The sequence below is a fragment of the Rana temporaria genome, chromosome 3 (assembly GCF_905171775.1).
Source record: "Rana temporaria chromosome 3, aRanTem1.1, whole genome shotgun sequence".
NCBI classification, from domain to species: domain Eukaryota; kingdom Metazoa; phylum Chordata; class Amphibia; order Anura; family Ranidae; genus Rana; species Rana temporaria.
This window is the reverse complement of record NC_053491.1, coordinates 436,551,832-436,570,945: the sequence shown is the minus strand read 5'-3', so window position 1 is coordinate 436,570,945 and position 19,114 is coordinate 436,551,832. Positions and strand designations below refer to the sequence as shown.

The following is a 19,114-nucleotide window of genomic DNA, read 5'->3' as shown; positions in this document are numbered from 1 at the left end:
GTGCATACTGTTCAGTGTAACTCACCTTTGCTCCCTTTTCACCTTGACGACCCTCTTTGCCTGCAGCCCCCAATTGTCCCTAAAAAGGAATAAAATAATATATTGTTTAAACAGCAATCTCACTAGAGGCAATGGGACACATTCTTCACACTAGGACACCACAGAAACTGGAACTTACTCTTCGTCCTGGTGGACCTGTTGGGCCAGGCTCTCCTGAAGGTCCAGGTGCTCCCTTTAAAAAAATATATAAAGATTGTATATAAAATATTGCTTTCCATTCCTGATAACCATTTAGGCTGGCCTTCAGAAAATTGTTTAAGTAAAGATAACCAAAATTATTAGACAAATCATACATTATATACCCCCAGGAACATCATTCTGCAACCTACTAAAAAAATATTTTATTGCGGTTGGAGAAATGTTCTCCTAATTCTTGTTCATTCATGCATTTGCTGTATACTGCTTGCATTTAAAATAATACATTTAAAGATTGAAAGAGTAAAGATTTAAGCCCTTGGTAAGTGATATTTTAAAATTACACAGCAAAAAATGTATAACTCACCGGATTCCCACTTTCTCCAGAATCACCCTTCTCTCCAGGTACACCATCAACTCCCTGAGTAGCAGATAAGAGCATTGTTACCATGACAATGTAAACATTTAGGCTATATACAAAATGTACATTAAATCACTGTCCAGCTTTTTCCATAGAAATCTTACTGGTATTCCAGCCTCTCCTCCTGGTCCTGGGTCTCCTGGAAAACCTATGGACCCCTAGAAAGAGATTATGCATTCAATTAATTAAAAATATTTGCAAGATGTCAAAACTTGGTTATTAGTCAGCTTCACCTCACTTTTGAATTTTTATGTAATTGTACTTTTTATGATCTATTGTCATTTAGGCCTATTCAGTAATATATTAAAAGAACAAGCAAAATCTGAAGACACAAATATTTGGAAAGTTTAAGTAGTTCTACTTGTCTTTATTGTCGTAGACTTAGCATGTTTAGTGTGCCAATGTATGACTCGGCACGTATATGATGCGCCCTCTTGGTTTTGTATGTATCAACATAACTCACCATATTTCCTTTAGGTCCATCTTCGCCTGGACGTCCCTTTTTCCCAGGAGGTCCAGCTGCTCCTGAAGCTCCAGATTCACCCTTTTCACCAATATCACCTTTACCTCCCTGAAATAAAACCATATTTTTTTTTCCCGGTTATGTAAATATTTTAGTCAATTTATAAATTGTTGACAAGTTCTACATTTATACATTTATTTTTTATCCTACAGACATTATATAGTATTATAGACTATAATAGTATCTTTGCTCAGCTCATTATGTCAGCTTTTCATACAAAAAGATATCTGCTTGGGGATCTGGAATAGCTAGGATGGATGCTACAACTCTACAAGGGTCACATTGGCTCCTTATTCCATTGTGTCCTGGCTCTATGATCATTTAGTTTTTAATACTACACTATGGTGGCCCATATGCCTGTTGTTTCTCTCTCCCCTTCTATGACCATTCAATAGCAGTGGGAAATATCAAAATCTGTCATATTTGACCATCGCCATCCTTCCAAACATGGATAACTTTACAGAAGACTTAAAAAAAAAATATGAACTGGTGTTGGGACCCTTACTTTTTAATATCTTTATAAATGATATTGGGTCTGGGATCAAAAGTAACATTTCTGTCTTTGCAGATGACACCAAGCTATGCAGTGGAATAACGTCCTTACAGGATGTCTCCAATTTACAAGCCAACCTCAATGCTCTGTCTAATTGGGCGACTAAGTGGCAGATGAGGTTTAATGTTGATAAATGTAAAGTTATGCACTTGGGGGCTAAGAATATGCATGCATCATACATGCTAGGGGGAGTACAACTGGGGGGATCTGTAGTGGAGAAGGATCTGGGGGTTTTGGTAGATCATAAGCTCAATAATAACATGCAATGCCAAGCTGCGGTTTCCAAAGCGAGTAAAGTCCCTCCAGACGTGGCTCTGGCCAGCTCAGTAGATTGCTTTAAGAAAGGTCTGGATTCTTTCCTAAATGTACAGAATATAACTGAGTACTAAGATTTATAGGTAAAGTTGATCCAGGGTAAATCCGATTGCCTCTCGGGGGATCAGGAAGGAATTTTTTCCCCATCTGTAGCAAATTGGATCATGCTCTGCTGGGGTTTTTTGCCTTCTTCTGGATAAACTGTGGGTATGGAGTTGGGTGTATGGGATAGTACTGTGTTTTTTATTTTGTTTGTTTATTTCTTTGTGGTTGAACTGGATGGACTTGTGTCTTTTTTCAACCTGACTAACTATGTAACTATGTTTAAGTGAATGAAGATATTTGAGCTGTGTATGGCTAGCTGAATCTGTAGTAAACAGTATCCCGCCAAAAAAATGAGGCCCGGACAGTTTAGGTCATAATGTGCTAGTACATTATGACAGAGTTACCTGGAAACAAAGCCCTCCAGCGGCACACTGTCACCACTGACGACGCTTCCATCTTCAGCTGGTCTTCTTTCCGGGTTTGCGGGCTTCGGCTATCTGATTGGCCGAGCCGGCAATGACGTCTCTGTTCATTTACAGCATGGCTCAGAATGGGTATGACGTTCCTTCAGAGTGCATGTGACATCACCAGCCGTATCTAAAGTAAATATCTCCTAAATGGTGCACGTTTAGGAGATATTTACAGTACCTATATGTATGCCTTATTATAGGCTTACCTATAGGTACAAACCATTAGACATGTGCATTCGTTTTCATCCGAATGCATGTTTGTCCGAATTTCTGGGATTTTCGCATTCATTTTAACAAACTATATTGAACGCACAGAATCCGAAATCCGAAAGAATTGACATAAAAAATGCTTTATTTTCATTTCATTGTGACAACAGTTCGATACAGATAGAAGATTCGACATGATAGTGACAATAGCGATCTGTGTCTATCGAACCTGCGATCGAATGTGCCTAACCTTAACTCTATTAGTCCAAGATTATTCGACATAGAGAGAAAAGATTCGATATAATAGAGACATGAAGATTCGACAAAGCAGCTAAAAACATACGATCGCCGCGAGCGGACATTTATGGTCAAATGCTCCACCTATAGGCTATAGAAGAATTCTAATGTTGGTTGACTAGTAATAATAATTAATAAATATAATTATTACTAGTCATAGAATGTTAGAATTCCACTATAGCTTGTGGGCGGAGCATTCAACCGGAAATGTATGATCGCGGCGTCGTACAGTTTAGCTGCTTTGTCGAATCTTCTTAGAACATTCGACAGACACCATAAGCCTTCAAATGACAGATTTGACCTTAATTAATTCGGATTTTCGGACTAATGCATTTTTTAACGAAATTAAGTAAATAAAAACAAATTTCGTGAGTAACTAAATACATTTATTTTTTGAACGAAATCGAAATTCTGAAACAAAATATTTTAGTGTGAACATGTCTACAATCCATACATGGGAGTTTACTCCGACTTGAAAACTGTTACTAAACCCACAACAGTAAAATCAGTCTGTATATGCAGTAAAGCATGCTTGTTATACTCACTGTGGAACCTAAGGGGTTAATCCTGCGCATTGTGTAAAAAAGTTGTTTGATCTTGTCTATGATTCTCCCCTTCTTCCACGGTCCCCAATCCATCTTCTGATAGTACAGAGCCTTGGGGGCACTCTGCACCTTCCTTGTGTATTGCCAGAGTTTGTTTTTTTTGGAAGGGTGCATGCGATCGGCAGAGGGCCAATCAGCACTGTCCAGACAGAGGCTCAGGAGTCATGCAGCCTCATAGGACAGTCAGAGGAGAATAAAAACTCCCCCTAAAAGCTTTAACCAGTACTTAGCCAGACACTAATAGAAGTCACAAGACTGCTGTATACTGCTCATGAGAAAAGGCATTTAGCAGCTTAAATATACTAAAATAATTACATTTTCATGTTCTGTGTACTATGGGAGACCAGATAAAGTGAATGCAGGGTCCTGGGTTTAGTAACACTTTAAGGAGTGGTGTATATAAAGCATAATCTCCCTGCTAGCCCACCATAAATGTCTCCATTATTATATACATCAATGACAAGTTTATATTACAGCTTTCATCTTTTTGGCCACATACTCACCAGGGGACCAACTTCTCCTGGTGATCCTGGATCTCCACCTTCTCCTGCCTCTCCCTGTAGGGACAACACAGAGTGATTCAGTGGACTATGCCATACATGTTGACTGGATTACATGAACTCAAATACTAAAGTTGTGTGATTTGCCTTATAAATATAGTTGTATATGGTTGTGAGTAAATAGCTGTCGATCATATAATCAGAGGCCTTTTTATAATGGTGATCACCAGTTTTTAAATGTTGCAGGATGGTGGTCACCCTGTGCTTTTATCCTGCAGCAGTCAATGGCCCTGATGGTTAATTAACAGATGCTCTAAACATTGAGCAGCTGAGACTGAGACTTTCTGTAAATAAAACTGCCACTATAAAGCGGACATTCAGTATTTTTTTTGACTTTCCATCTATTAAATCTTCTGCCCTTGTTGTTGGATAGTAAAACTTTTTTTTGGTTTATCCAATAAATACCTTATACAGCCAACTTCCTGTTTCTTGTCTGGTCATAAGCCTAGGCTTATGACATCATGCATAACTCTTTCTTTCACTCTAGAGAGTTTGCCAGGAAGGGAGATGAGTCATAAAAAGGGCCAATGAGAGCTGCAGGGTTGCAGAGCTGAAGGTGTGCCTCTGTGTGTCTGTGTAAATCCAGGAAGTGAACAGGCAGCAGCTTCAGCTGCCCACAGTTAACATGGTTGCAGCCTGAAAATAGTTATTTGGCAAGTACAGAATCACAATATATATAAAATAATATGCAAAGTGGTTGACGGGAAAGCTTCAGAAAGGCAAAAATTGTATTACAAATTATGTGAGCAGATTGCAGTTCCTCTTTAACTCCACAGGTTGGCTGTTACAGGAAGAAGAAATGAATAGATCCATTGGCAAGATCAACAGGTAATAACACCTACAGGAGGGATGCACAAAAACTGCTATTTACAGAAGGCATTGTATATGTGATTTTTTTTTATTTGCCTATGATTACATAGTACAAGTTAATAAAGTATTATTATATTTAAAATGTATATAAATTAAATTTTTTTTTTTTTAGTTTTGGATGAAGTAGTGATGAGTTTAATCCTGTGTCTTTTTTTTGCTGTCTATATACAGCTAGGGAGACCTCCCTTTACTTCCTGCCCTGGACACACAATGGGAAATGAGAGAAAACCTCTCCAAAATGAGTGAAATCCCCTCATAGCCAGTTTCCACAACTGTAAATATTTGATTGGACTTTCTCCTTCTTCCCTAGTGGCAATGATCATCATTAGTGATGGGCTCAGGGGTGTTTGAAACCCCACGTTCCCAATCCCGCTAGGAAGCCAACACTGCACAGCGCTAATCACAGATAGTGAGACATTTCCCATGCTGTGCAGCTGCGGACCGGAGAATGTCTCACTGCCTGTGATTAGCGCTGAGATTCCAACCGTGTATTTCCTGCCTAACCCATGAAAATCTTAAACATTGCAGCTAAGACCAAACATTCTATGGAATCCCTAAACATCAAGTGACATACATAGTCTTAAAGAGATTGTAAAGATTATTATTTTTATTTTTTTCACAAACATGGTATACTTACTTCCTCTGTGCAAGGGTTTTGCACAGAGCGGCCCCTAACCTTTTCTTCTGGGGTCCCCCAACAATGCTTCTGGCTTCTTCCCATATCAAGTGCCCCCTTGGAGACGCGCTTTCCATTGACACAGAGAGCAGGGAAAGATCGGGCTCAGGTAAGTAAAAGGGGGGCTGCTGCACTACAGAAGGTTTTTCACCTTATTGCATAGAATGCATTAAAGTGGAGTTTCACCCATAAATATAACATTACATCAGTAGTTTTAAAAAAATGTCATTAGTCCTTTACGAATTTTTTTTTTTTTTTTTAGATGCCTTCAAAGTGTTGTTGCTAGGCAGAATAGTTAATCTTCCCACTTCCTGCACCTAGGTGCTTAATGCTTCCTAACCTACACCACACAGACTCCTGGGAATGTAGTGGGTGTAACTTTCCAGCAGTCTGTGCACTCCCCAGTCTCAAAGAATCATGTGACTTGGACAGCACAGGTGCTGAAACCTGATCTGACACTGCTTGTGCAGCACTGAGCATGTGCAAGGCTGAAATCCAGGAAGTCATACAGTCTGGCTTCATGATGCCCACACTTAAGATGGCCCCAGTCAATTTCTATTTTATAAAGTGTCTAAATGCTGTAACAACCTAACAAAACAGACTAACTTTACTAGAATACATTAAGCTTGTGTATTACAGGGGTATTTATATTTAAAAAGTGAAATTGTGGCCGGAACTCCGCTTTAAGGTGAAAAACCTTGAGGGTTTACAACCCCTTTAAGGCCATACACACAGGCTGAATATCAGGCATCATTGGCCAGTCCAATAGAAACTGGCCAACATTCGACCTGTATGTCTGGAAGCCAGTCTGAAAAAAGCGGCCATTCTACTGGCTTCTGTTGAAGGAGCATGATGGAAAAATATCTGCTGACTGACACCGATCAGCGCTCTTAGCCAGTGGCCGAGAGCGCTGACCAGTATGTTCAGCGGGGGTGCAGTCTCCATTTCAGAACACAGCAGCTCAGCGGGCGAGATTGCTGTACTTACATCAGATTGTTAGTATAGTGGCTCCTCCTGAGCTTGGAATCGGTTTTAATCAGCTCTCAGATATGACATCACTTCTGGTTTACCTGGATGTCAACTATGCCATTTTTTTTAAATTGACAGTATCTAATCTGGGTATTTTGAAGGCAAGGGTAGGAATTTGGGGTCTTATATCTCTTCATAAAGCGTACCTGTCACATGCCTACTGTCATCACAAGGATGTTTACATTCCTTGTAACAGCAATAAAAGTGATCAAAACAAAATTTAAAGCAAAAGTTTAAAAATAAAATATAAACATTAATAATAATAAAAAAAAATAAGGTGAATACGGGCATCGGTTCCACATGCATGCAAACAGCGCTTGTCCCACACATGTGAGGTATCACCATGATCATAGGCAGTAATTCTAGCACCAGACCTCCTCTGTAAATCTAAAGTGTTAACCTGTAAAAACTTTTTAAAAATAGGTACATGGTACAGTAGGCACATATCAGGAATATGAAGTGCTTGGGCAGAGCTTTTTTTCCTCATAAAATAGGTTCAGGAACTCAACCACGACCCCATTTAGATTTCACAAACAGTAGAAAGGTCTTAAAAGGGCATTAAATACCAGGATTGCATTACATACAGAGTGCAGAGTTCAGGTGGTTACACACAGAGTGCAGAGCTGTCACTTGAAAAACACAGAAACCAAACTTCTGTGTTTACAAGTGATTGTGGTGAGCTGGCACCAAAGGGTCTGAGCCAGATGTGGTGGAACTGAGTTCCCCCTGAAAAAAAGCCATGTGCTTGGGTAACAAATGCTTTAACTTCCGACTACAAAGACTTGTCTAGTCTAAGTATTGGAAGTTGATACTTGGACACAAACAAGTTAGGGTCTTTCAAATAAATTAGCAGCTGCTCAATCAGAGGAATATACTGTAAGCTAGATGGACTTCCACTGTGTTAAGGGTCCTTCAGTTGTCCAGCAAAGTAATATAGGCAAAAAATGGACAAAGCCATACCTGCCTCTTCTTTATGACCAGATAAATAAGGAGAATGATGAATTCCTTGAAAAGGAATTTAGGAACTACGTCTGCCCATGTTGGATAGAACATAAAACACTTGGGAAGAAGTATAATTTTAATAACATTGATTTTGCCATCTACTGAAAGAGGTAGTTTAACCCAAGAAAAAAGGACAGGAAACTCCTGTTGGTTACATCTCTGGTGAATATCACAAGTTTCAGATAACCCCCTATTACCTTGTCTCCAAAAGCTCCTGGCTGGCCCAATCCTCCTGGATTTCCGGGAGGTCCCTAAAATATTAAATAAATGGTGGTCACAAGTGGTGTAAACTATATCTTATACTCAAAAACAAATCACAAACTTACTTACATCACCACCGTTGGGACCCATGGGACCTCTAGGACCTGTTGTACCTGGCGGGCCCTGCAATGAAATGTATTTGTTAAACTTAGTTTAATCATAATTTTCTAATTGAATATATCACATATAAAGGACCACACACCATTGCCCCAACATGTCCACTTTCTCCTTTCTCCCCTGGAGGTCCAGGCATACCCTAAAATGAGAAACAGCAATGTTATTTTTAAGGTTATATATATTGGGTCACAGAAATACTATTCAAATAATCATATAATAATGCTATATAAAACACAGATCTGAACATGGCTTCTGTCTTTCGTTCCTCTAGAACACAATCTCACGTCGGAGTCATCATAAAGCAATAAGCAGCTTCCTAGTAGTTACATAAGTGGATTGAAATAAATATGTTACTGCAGTGTTAAAGGAGAAGTAAGGAAATCACCAATAACCTAGAGCTCTTTAAGGTCTACCGTGGAATCAAAAAAGACATTTCAGCTTAAATTGTAGCAATATTTTAAACGTATAATAAAAGTTATATTGAAAATGCACATCTCTTTAATTGCACGTGAAACTGCCTTGTTAAAGAAAGTGAAAAACTGGAATTCATAATTGTTTGACACACCTGGAGTCCCCTGGGACCTGATACACCAGTAAAGCCTCGAATTCCCTCATCTCCCTTTTGTCCTTGCATTCCTGGCTGACCTCTGCGACCGGGATCTCCATCTTGGCCCTGTGGAGGAAAAAAATAATGTCATCACCAATGAATGAATATTTATAATAAATACATTTTGTGGATTTGATGTTCTCTTTAAAATCTAAATGTCAAAACTACCTTCTGATGATATATTGTATATATTTTCATCCAGTTTCAAATGTATAAAAATCATATCTGTGTTTTGCTGTGGTGGAGTGAACTTGGCCCAATGCATTCTGCTATGGTACAGAAAAATGTCAAACAGATAGGACAACCAGCTGTCGACAGAGGTCCTAGTAGGATAGTCAGGTGTAAAGTGATAGAAGCACTCCAACCAGTCAGGCCTCGTACACACGATAGGTTAACCAGAGGACAACGGTCTGATGGACCATTTTCATCGGTCAAAACCGATCGTATGTGGGCCCCATAGGTTATTTAACCATAGGTTAAAAAAAAGCCAACTTGCTTTGAATTTAACCTATGGATTCCTAACCGATAGGTCAAAACCGATCGTTAGTAGGCACGACCATCGGTTAAAAATCCACGCATGCTCAGAATCAAGTCGATGCATGCTTGGAAGCATTGAACTTCATTTTTTTCAGCACGTCGTTGTATTTTACGTCACCGCATTCTGACACGATCGGTTATTTAACTGATGGTGTGTAGGCGTGACGGACCATCAGTCAGCTTCATGGGTTAACCTATGACAACGGTTCTTCAGACCGTTCTCATCGGATGGACTGATCGTGTGTACGAGGCTTTACAGATCCCTATGTGTATGAAGTCACCTAGAGACTTCATAGGTACTAAGGGGAGCATGCAGTCTGTGAAATTTTTAAATGGCAGCACAACGATGCAGTTTAAGAACCATGGGTAGTTCAGAGAGAGGTATTAATATCTCTACGTAATTACAAGGAACTACGGCCAAAATAAACTAAATGTTAGTACCTGTTGATCCTACCAGTAGATCCTTTATTTTCACAATTTCTTTACCAGGCTGACAACACTGTTATGCAGGGAAGTTGCAAAGCAGCATTGTTACCCTGTGGACAAGGTAGTCTAACTAGTCACTTTAACTACTTGTCAACTGTCAACCTGTAAATATACGTTGAAGCTTGCAAGTGGTTTACCGGGGTTATGGCTGAAGCTATCAGACATAACCCTGGTATTTTATTTTTCAGCCAGGGATTGGATTTCTTATGAAAGTGGTCCCAGCCGCTGGATCACTTTCAGAAGCAGCGGGAGGGGACGGCCCCACACCATTTTCCGGTGTTTTTCTGACTTACCGTTTTTACAGGCGCACCCAGGAAATGAACTGGCGGTTTGTGCAACTGGCCATAGAGTTGACCAAGGACCAGATCATCTCTGATCGCCTCTATGATCTTGGATGACAAGAGCGACGTCATGACGTCACTTCCGGTCTAAGGCGGTAGTAAACTTTATTTTTTAAAGCAAAAGATCAAAAAATTATTTTAGATCTTTTGCTTTTACAGGTAGAGGAGAGATTTGGGGTCTCTCCATAAAGAGGAGCTATCATCCCTTATTTCTATTACAAGGGATGTTGACATTCCTTGTAATAGGAGTAAAAGTGATAAAAAAGAAAAGAAGAAATGATTGCGACAAAAACATTTCCATCCCTCTGTGGTTGTGCGCGGAAGCGAACGTATGCTTAAGTAGCGCAAACCTGTAAATGGTGTTCGCACCACACATGTGAGGTATCGCTATGAACGTTACAGCAAGAGCAATTATTCTAGTGCCAGACCTCCTCTGTAACTCTAAACTGGTAACCTGAAAATGTTTTTAAAGTGTCGTCTATGGAGATTTTGAAGTATAGTAGTTTGTCACTTATCCACGAGCATGCACAATTTTAAAGCGTGATACATTAGGAATCTATTTACTCTTTGTAACTTTATCTTTTATATTTTATGAAAAAACTGGGTTATAAATTAAATTTATTAAATTCTGTTTGAAAAACCGCTGCACAAATACCGTGTGACATAAAAAATTGCAATGATTGCCATTTTATTCTCTATGGTCTCTACTAAATTATATATATATATATATATATATATATATATATATATATATATATATATATATATATATATATATTTGGGGTTCTAAGTAATTTTGTAGCAAAAAATAAAAAAAAAAGTGCTTGGTCTAGTCTACCTTTTGGAAAAATGTAATCAATGCGCCCACGTTAATAAAATGTATAATGTGCCTGCAGATCATTGTTAATATGAACAATGCATATAAAATGTGCATTTATTAAATGTTTGCATTGAAGACTGCAGAGTATTGCAAATGCAACTAGTGCATTACAGGTGTGATACACAGGCCCCTGCATTGCCTACATTCCATCCCAGGTCGGTGCCAAGATATGGACCTTCTGCTAAGGAGTCTGAGGAAGTAATCCATGGCAATGGAATACAAGTGCGGCGACATCACTTTGCCTGTGCTTCATTGAGATCTACTAGTGTTTTTAATTTTATCATGATGCAAAGTCTTCTTGAAGCTGTTTCCACGTGAAAAATGTTTATTAGTTGGTGGACTCTCAGTAAATGCAATAAGCCAATGTAAAAGGACAAGCTGGGAAATTTTCCTCAATACTTACGGATTGACCTGGGATTCCAATAGGACCTTGTATACCAGTAGCCCCTGGAGGTCCCTATGAAAAAGTAAAGAATAATGTATTACTTTTCTATATTTTGAAATAATAATTGTAAATGTTTGAATTGTCTATCGACCGCAGACTCTTACACATCGCTTATCCATGTCTTCTCTAGTGTGCCACTCAAATTTGTCCACATCCCTTACTAATGCTGTAAATCTAAAGCTTTGCTTGTGTTGCTTGCAGCCATTTTCATTTCTCATATACAATCTCTGTTTTACATTTTTGTCTACGCACTATTTCATTCCAAGAACCTCTTCCAACTGTATCTCACAGCTTCTATTATCACTTATTTAAAGCTGCCACCTTGAAAGTTATTCTGAGACTTATTTTTGCTCACACTGCTTCTTGGGCTCCTATTTAACCTTTCCCCACAGACAACTATATTTATTCAAAGCTCTCATCATGGCCTGTTGCAGGCTTCTACATTATCTCTATCAAGACCTTTAGTCACAGCTTCATGTACAACCTCCACCTTGCTTTGTGTATTTCTCTTCTCTCTTCACCATTACTTTTGTTTATTGTCTCCGCCATAATTTTCCTTCCTTCCACAAATGCCATACCAATCCTGTACAGGTTACCTATAACACTTATTTACATGACTCCACTATAGCACTGGTCCATGGTCTGCCATGACTCTCTCCTGTCTAGCATTCGCAGTCTCTTTTGTGACTTTATCGTTTACACGCATAAGTGGTTAATAGACCTATATGACTTTCCTAGGTTTAGACGAAGAAATTTGATTCTTACTCTGTCTCCTCTGTCACCCTTGCTTCCTTTTTGCCCAGGACCTCCAACTTCTCCCTAAATATAAGGAGAAAATCAAAAGAAGATCAGTGATGCAATAAATTAGTCCAACACCAAACAACCTGTTTAGCATATGTGGTACCTTATCTCCATCATCTCCAGCTGGCCCTGGAGGTCCAGCGGGTCCTGGTGGTCCAAGGCTACCCTGTGTGCCATCTTGGCCACCTATTCCAACAGGTCCTTTTTCACCCTGTTTATTTATAAAAAAAAATAATAATTACAGAGGAAATTAATATTACTTGATGTCAATTGATGAAAATGTATTACACATATGCAGTTACGTTTAAGTAAATAGATCAATACTTTACGAATTCTTTGGGAATTAATGACATCCCCAAGGTAACATACACGGTGGGACCTCAACAAGAGTTTTACCACTTACTCCTAAGCAGGATAATAGTACTAATATAAGTCGAAAACCCCAAAAAGTTTGCACAAAGTATGGCTGAAGGGTACACATGATACTGCAGTACAGCAGTGTATTGCCTTGATGTCCCATTTTTAAATTATTCCCAATCTTTATATGGACAAGCTCTAGTCTTCCAGCCTTTTACAATTTTTGCCAAGCTAAGTTGCAACTTAATTGTCTCTTGTATATAGTAATTTTTCAAATCCATCAGATAAGTTGAAGAATGCAGGCAAATAATGTTGCTCACACCTTAACCATCATTAGCAGGTATATGATTCAGTTAATAGGCAGTGTAGAGAACAGCTCAGCTGCAATTCGGGTGTATGTTTTGGTACTTAAAGGACCTTGGTCCTACCATTAGTATTACAGTTCCAATAATAGATTCACCTCTACTCTTTTACTTACCGGATTTCCCTTCTCTCCTGCCGGTCCGGGAGAGCCTTGTGACCCAGGACGCCCAGGAAGACCAATTCCTCCAGCTGATCCGGGAGGACCCCGTTCTCCTGTAGGCCCCTATGAAGAATGTAAGGTGACAATTTTAAAGAGATGCATGAGGTTACAGAAAACAGTTTGGGAAATCTATGGAAGTTATAGGAAGTACCCAGAGGGATGATTATCAGACAAAAGAAGATACAATAAACAGAAGGTAACACAACGTTTATTCCTTTACCTGCTGGTAAACAGCAAGTCATATGGCTGCACCTGAATGCCAGCAGCATGCAGGCATGGCCAAAATGTTTATCTGTTTTACATTCAAAAATTAGCATAGGGAAGATGCATGATCTTAATTTTGTACACACGGCCCATAATCTCGTCAGGAAAAAACATTGTTTTTCCTGACGAGACTCTGGACAAGAATCTCCTCCAGACCGAGTGTACAGACACTCCATTCAAAAGAACCGCCGTTCTTTTGAATGGAACGAACGCAGTGACGTCATCGACTACGACGAGCATGTGCTCGTCACATTCAATGCCGTCGCCGCCATCTTACTACACCCTACCTATGCCTAGGAAGCTATCGCGCATGCGTCAAAGTCATTTCGAGCATGCACGGGTTTCCACAGCGACAGGTAAGTATACACACTCTCGGGTTTCTGGGCAGGAACACACGAGAATCACGATGAGAAAATAGAGAGCAGGTTTCTCTATTTTCTTGTTGAGATTTTGGGCAGTTTTCTTGACGAGAAACCTGAAAGCCTCGTACACATGCTCGGTTTACTCGGCAAGAAAGCTCTGCCAGCAGTTTTCTTGCTGGTTCTTGCCAAGAAAACCGAGCGTGTGTACGAGGCTTCAGTGTAAAAGCACCTTGTTTTTGACAGGATAAACTTCTTGTTGCGGTACCTCTCTTCCCGAGCTCCAAAGTACACGAACCGCTGCTAACCGCCCAAGTGCAATAGGTTCCAACCGGCAACCATCTCCATACACCGTCCTTAGTGGCCAGTAACCCAATCCCCTCCAATAACGAGACCAAGCTCCATCATGAGGGTAAAACACGAACTGTTTACTGTGGGCTACCCGCCCGTATTTATGCAGGTCTCCCACCTGGTGGACACTCCCCTAGGGGACCAGATGGGAGACTGAAATAACAGTCTATAACTTTATAACTGCCGAACATTTTATATTCATATAACGTATCCCCAGATAGCCTGGAACTGAGGGCATATTATTGGGGAATAGCAAGCAGACGAACACAATATGTCCAGTATACGGATGGGTCCGTCACACTTCTTTAAGCTCAAAGTCAGTCTGCATTTCATTACATGACCATTCTCTACAGCAGTGGTATGGAAAATAGCATCTTAGAATCCACAACATCAGAAGACCAGACTGGGTTCTCCAACCGCTTGGCTAAAAACAGGACAATGAGGCTACAGAAGAGAAGGGGTTACCAAATTGATAAGCTAAAAAAATTAAATACCTGTTTTGTCAAATCTCAATTTCTTCTGTGACATGCAGATACCATGTCACAATTTGAAATATTAAAAAAGGTATTTGTTTCCATTGATATTTATTCATTATTTTTTGAAGGTGTAGTATTTATACCACATCCACACATCCAGGCAAGTGATCATCTTTTCCTTACTATAGAATTTGAAATATCCAGCATAAATAATTTTTTGATAAGGTAGAACAGAAGATTTGCACCATAAATGTGTTGTTTTTATAGAGCTGGCTTTGTATACAGGGGGACAGTAATGCAAATAAAAAAGGCCTCCCTCAAACTGTTGCCACAAGAGTAGAAGTGCACAATTGTCCTAAAATGTATTTCCATGCTGTAGCATGGACGCAAATCTTTACTGGTCATATCTGAACCCAATAATTTGGAGGGGTGTCCATTCACATTTGGCCATGTAGTAGGTGTGAAGGTCATACTGCCAAACACAGACACATTACATACATCACATAAGAAAAATTGTAGGAATACAAAGATCATGTAGACATAGAAACACAAAGACCATTAATGAATACCAGAAAGAAAAATTATTAATGGTTCTTCAAGGAAAGACAAATACGACTAATGCCGCGTACCCACGACCGGTCAAACCGATGACAACGGTCTGATGGACCGTTTTCATCGGACCAAACCGATCGTGTGTGGGCCCCATCGGATATTTATCCATAGGTTAAAAAAAAGCAATCTTGTTTTAAATTTCGACGTATGCTCAGAATCAAGTCGACGCATGCTTGGAAGCATTGAACTTCGTTTTTTTCAGCACGTCGTCGTGTTTTACATCACCGCGTTCTGACACGATCGTTTTTTTAACCGATGGTGTGTAGGCACGACTGACCATCAGTCAGCTTCATCGGTTAACCGATGAAAACGGTCCATCAGACCGTTCTCATTGGATGGACCGATCGTGTGTACGCGGCATAAGCTTACAACAGTAAGCTTTATTCAAGGGATCTCTATTCTGTTAATTTAGCTTGCTATTAGTTTGCCTTATTACTGTGTAGCTTTCTCTCTGTCGGCTATGTGCAGCTCTTTCTTACTTCTCTCCCCCATTGTAAGCAGTGAAAGAGCAGGGACTTCCGTGTGTTATGCAGCAGCCGGCTCTCACTCATTGCTTCCCTTCTGTGTGACCAGAGCATGCTGCGTTCCTCTCACCCACTTCCCTGCTGTGTGAGCAGAGTAGGCTCTGTGTGAAAACCCCTGCTTGCTCCTGGCAACAAAGGATCTGAGCAGGGGCGGACTGACCATTTGGGCACTGGGGCACATCCAAGGACCCTAGCCGCCAGGGGGCCCCATCAGGGTTGCCAGCCTCAGTAAAACCAGGGACAGTATGTAAAAATCTGTGTTTTTTAAAAATCCCAAGTTTATAGCTGCCCGCCTCTCCAGTACCCTTTCAGTGTGTGTATGTGTATTCTGTGTGTATGTATACTGTGTGTGTATACTATATGTGTATATTGTGTGTCTGTGTGTGTATAATGTGTATGTATACTGTATGTGTGTGTGTATACTGTGTGGCCCCATAATCTATTGCCTGGGGGCCCCATAATCTCCTATTGCCCAGGGGCCCCATAATCTCCTATTTCCTGGGGGCCCCATAAATTGTCAGTCCGCCCCTGGATCTGAGTCAATCACCGGCAAGAAGACTTGCTATGCAGTGGCCACCATGGAGCCGTGGACTTCACTACCAAGTATTCGCACAATATAGATAGGACTTTTCCCAGGCAATTCTGAACAGATATGGTTCTTTTGCAGGAAAAAGCCAGGCTTTACAGACCTGTGGCCCTTGCTAAGACTGTGCAGGCCATGGACAATAGAAGTCTTTGCCAAGGAGGACCAAGAGAGTGCAGACCTATTACTGGGGTGTATGAGCCCACACCAAATACCAAGGACTGAGACACTGAAAGTTCTCCTGCCATGCTGGGACCTAAAGCTGGAGGGACTTGTTGCCATGTGTGCCTCCAGTCTGGGAGAGCCAGTGAAGACCTGATCGTGAAGACCTGATCAGAAGGAACTTATCGGGAGGACTTGAATGTGAGGAATGAGACTTCTGGGACAGCAGACCGCAAAGTGAACTGGACCATTAGTGGTGAGCTGAACCATCTGTGTTTATCTCACACAGTTGATGCAATAGAGACTGCTCCTTGTTTAACAGCCCATCAGCCATCCGTTGCACACACTAAAAGGACAGCTACACGTGCACCCTCTTACAAAAGGGCCCCCAATGATAACTGGATAATATTAGGCAATTAGGCGCCACATACTTTGTCAGGGACGCATATGCCCACCCGCTATTGAGGCTGTATGTGTAGTGTGCCCAGATGATCTTAATTATTTTGGGCCAGTTGATGTTAATACTTTTAACCCAGTTTGCACCAGTTATACTTTGGTTTAGCATCACTAGAGTTCAGTTGATTGCCATATTATGGGTTAGTGTTTACATTAACTAGTAAAAAAAATGGTGAAGGTGTCCAATGTTGCAAGTATGTACACCTAAGTCCTACCACATCCCTAAAAAATAGACTATCTGTATACATTCCGAGGAGTGTGTTTCCTCAGTGGGACTTTAAATTGGGAGGACTTGATTAATTAAGTGATTAAGTCACAAGGTATTCAAAAAATATAATATAAATATAAAAATATAATATAAAAAATATAAATGAGTTTTATTGAAAAAAAAAAATATATATATATATATATGGAAAATTTTACATTACACGTAAACAGAGAAAAAAGATGATGCAGAGCCCAGTTCTGTCTATAGGGTGAAGACAGATAACCCAGTGGGTTATCTGTTTTCACCCTATAGACAGAACTGGGCTCTGCATCATCTTTTTTGTCTGTTTATGTGTTGTCAGTGTTCTCAACATAATAATTGTTTGCCTCCCACGTTGTGCTGTCCCCTCCTGGTATGCCCTTTGATCTCTTGGATCCGTTCCAATGTGTAGTGTAGCCTTTACTACCAATAATGTAAAATTTTCCATACATATATATATATATATATATATATATATATATATATATATATATTTTTTCAATAAAACTAATTTATATTTTTTGAATACCTTGTGACTTTTTACATTAACTAGTAAAGCATCTTTAAACATGTTCAATTGCCTGCTTGTTGTTTCTTACATTGTTAAACTGCCTTGCTATAATATATCCTTTCAGTCTATCATCCAGTTGCTTGTGGCCTGTTTTTTGTGCATTATAATACAGTGGTAGCATACTACCTTTTAAGTTACACAGGTGTATGTATCAGTGGGGTCCAAGAAGCTTAAAGAGTCATGGCAGAACAGAGAACCCATCATATCCAGCGCATTCTGCAGGAGTGAGCAATATATTACTATTACACCAATTTGGCAAAACTTACCACTACACCTGCTAGACCTACTGGACCTTCTCCACCTTTTAGCCCAGCTGCACCCTATAATGGACAAAGTGACACAAATTATTATTACATAGAGTATAATATGCTTCTACACTGTACAAAGAGCTATAAATAATTATTGGTTACAAGCTTTTAGAGCACATTAATTTAACCTAGGTGTGAGATGTAAAAACGTACTGCTTCTCCTGCGATTCCTCTTGCGCCTGGAAACCCTCGAAGCCCTTGAGGTCCAGCTTTACCAGAATTGCCAGAAGTACCAGGATCTCCCTGTTATACAAAACAACATTTACTGTTTTAATAACACTGACATATAGAATAGCACGTTTTTACAGCAATTGATGAACAAAAAAAATCCAGTAAACTTTAGATCCATAAAGGAGAACATGTATCCCCACCATATTTGTTTGGGAAATGATGGTCTGACAGCAATTAGTGGAATAGATAGGAACCTCGAAGTACTTCATCACATCCACTGAATGCCATCCATACATATGAAGGAGGAGAGACAATCTTACATCAATTTGGATTAGAAAACAGAAAGGGAACCTTCCCCAAAAATGTTATCTCACTTGCTTGCTGCAGTCTTCTTTATCCAACAAATGGGCTAACACTCATTTAATAGTAGTTGCAAGCTTTGCAAAATTTATTTTTGATGATCCAGCCATCCTCAGGCAACAATGCTTGGCTGGGCTGAGAGTATACATTTATGTCTACCAACAGGGTAGAAAAATAAAGTGACCTGATGGTCTTTGTGCTGCTATATTGGAGGCCGAGGAGGACTGAGATCATTTGGACTGGGAGGCAAAGACTGCAAACTAGCCCTTTCATGGTAGGGCCAGATTTCTGTGGACTAAAGAAAGTGTACAATGCAATGTGTCATTGGTCTAGGTCAGTGGTGCTCAAAATTTTTGGGGTGGCGCAAACAAACTGAAAACCCCCCCCAAAAAACCCATCAATTGCAGCCTTACTGTGCCCATCAAATGCAGCCACTGTGTCATGAATTGCAGCCATTGTGCCCATCAAATGCAGCCACTGTGCCCCATCAAATGCAGCCACTGTGCCCCATCAAATGCAGCCACTTGTGCCCCATCATATGCCGCCA

At 40.1% G+C, this 19,114-nt stretch overlaps 1 protein-coding gene across 2 annotated transcripts in view; it reads right to left on the bottom strand.

The window, feature by feature from the left end:
* Window positions 1-19,114, bottom strand: part of COL5A3 (collagen type V alpha 3 chain) — a 304,770-nt gene that overhangs the window by 19,768 nt on the left and 265,888 nt on the right. For both annotated transcript variants that reach the window (XM_040346392.1, XM_040346393.1), the window contains 16 exons: window positions 18,190-18,279; window positions 17,995-18,048; window positions 13,079-13,186; window positions 12,347-12,454; window positions 12,208-12,261; window positions 11,401-11,454; window positions 8,712-8,819; window positions 8,232-8,285; window positions 8,099-8,152; window positions 7,966-8,019; window positions 4,135-4,188; window positions 1,080-1,187; window positions 721-774; window positions 563-616; window positions 179-232; window positions 26-79 (listed from right to left, as the gene is read on the bottom strand). In XM_040346392.1, the coding sequence (XP_040202326.1) occupies window positions 26-79; window positions 179-232; window positions 563-616; window positions 721-774; window positions 1,080-1,187; window positions 4,135-4,188; window positions 7,966-8,019; window positions 8,099-8,152; window positions 8,232-8,285; window positions 8,712-8,819; window positions 11,401-11,454; window positions 12,208-12,261; window positions 12,347-12,454; window positions 13,079-13,186; window positions 17,995-18,048; window positions 18,190-18,279 (1,116 nt within the window). The remainder of the gene's footprint in view (window positions 1-25; window positions 80-178; window positions 233-562; window positions 617-720; window positions 775-1,079; window positions 1,188-4,134; window positions 4,189-7,965; window positions 8,020-8,098; window positions 8,153-8,231; window positions 8,286-8,711; window positions 8,820-11,400; window positions 11,455-12,207; window positions 12,262-12,346; window positions 12,455-13,078; window positions 13,187-17,994; window positions 18,049-18,189; window positions 18,280-19,114) is intronic.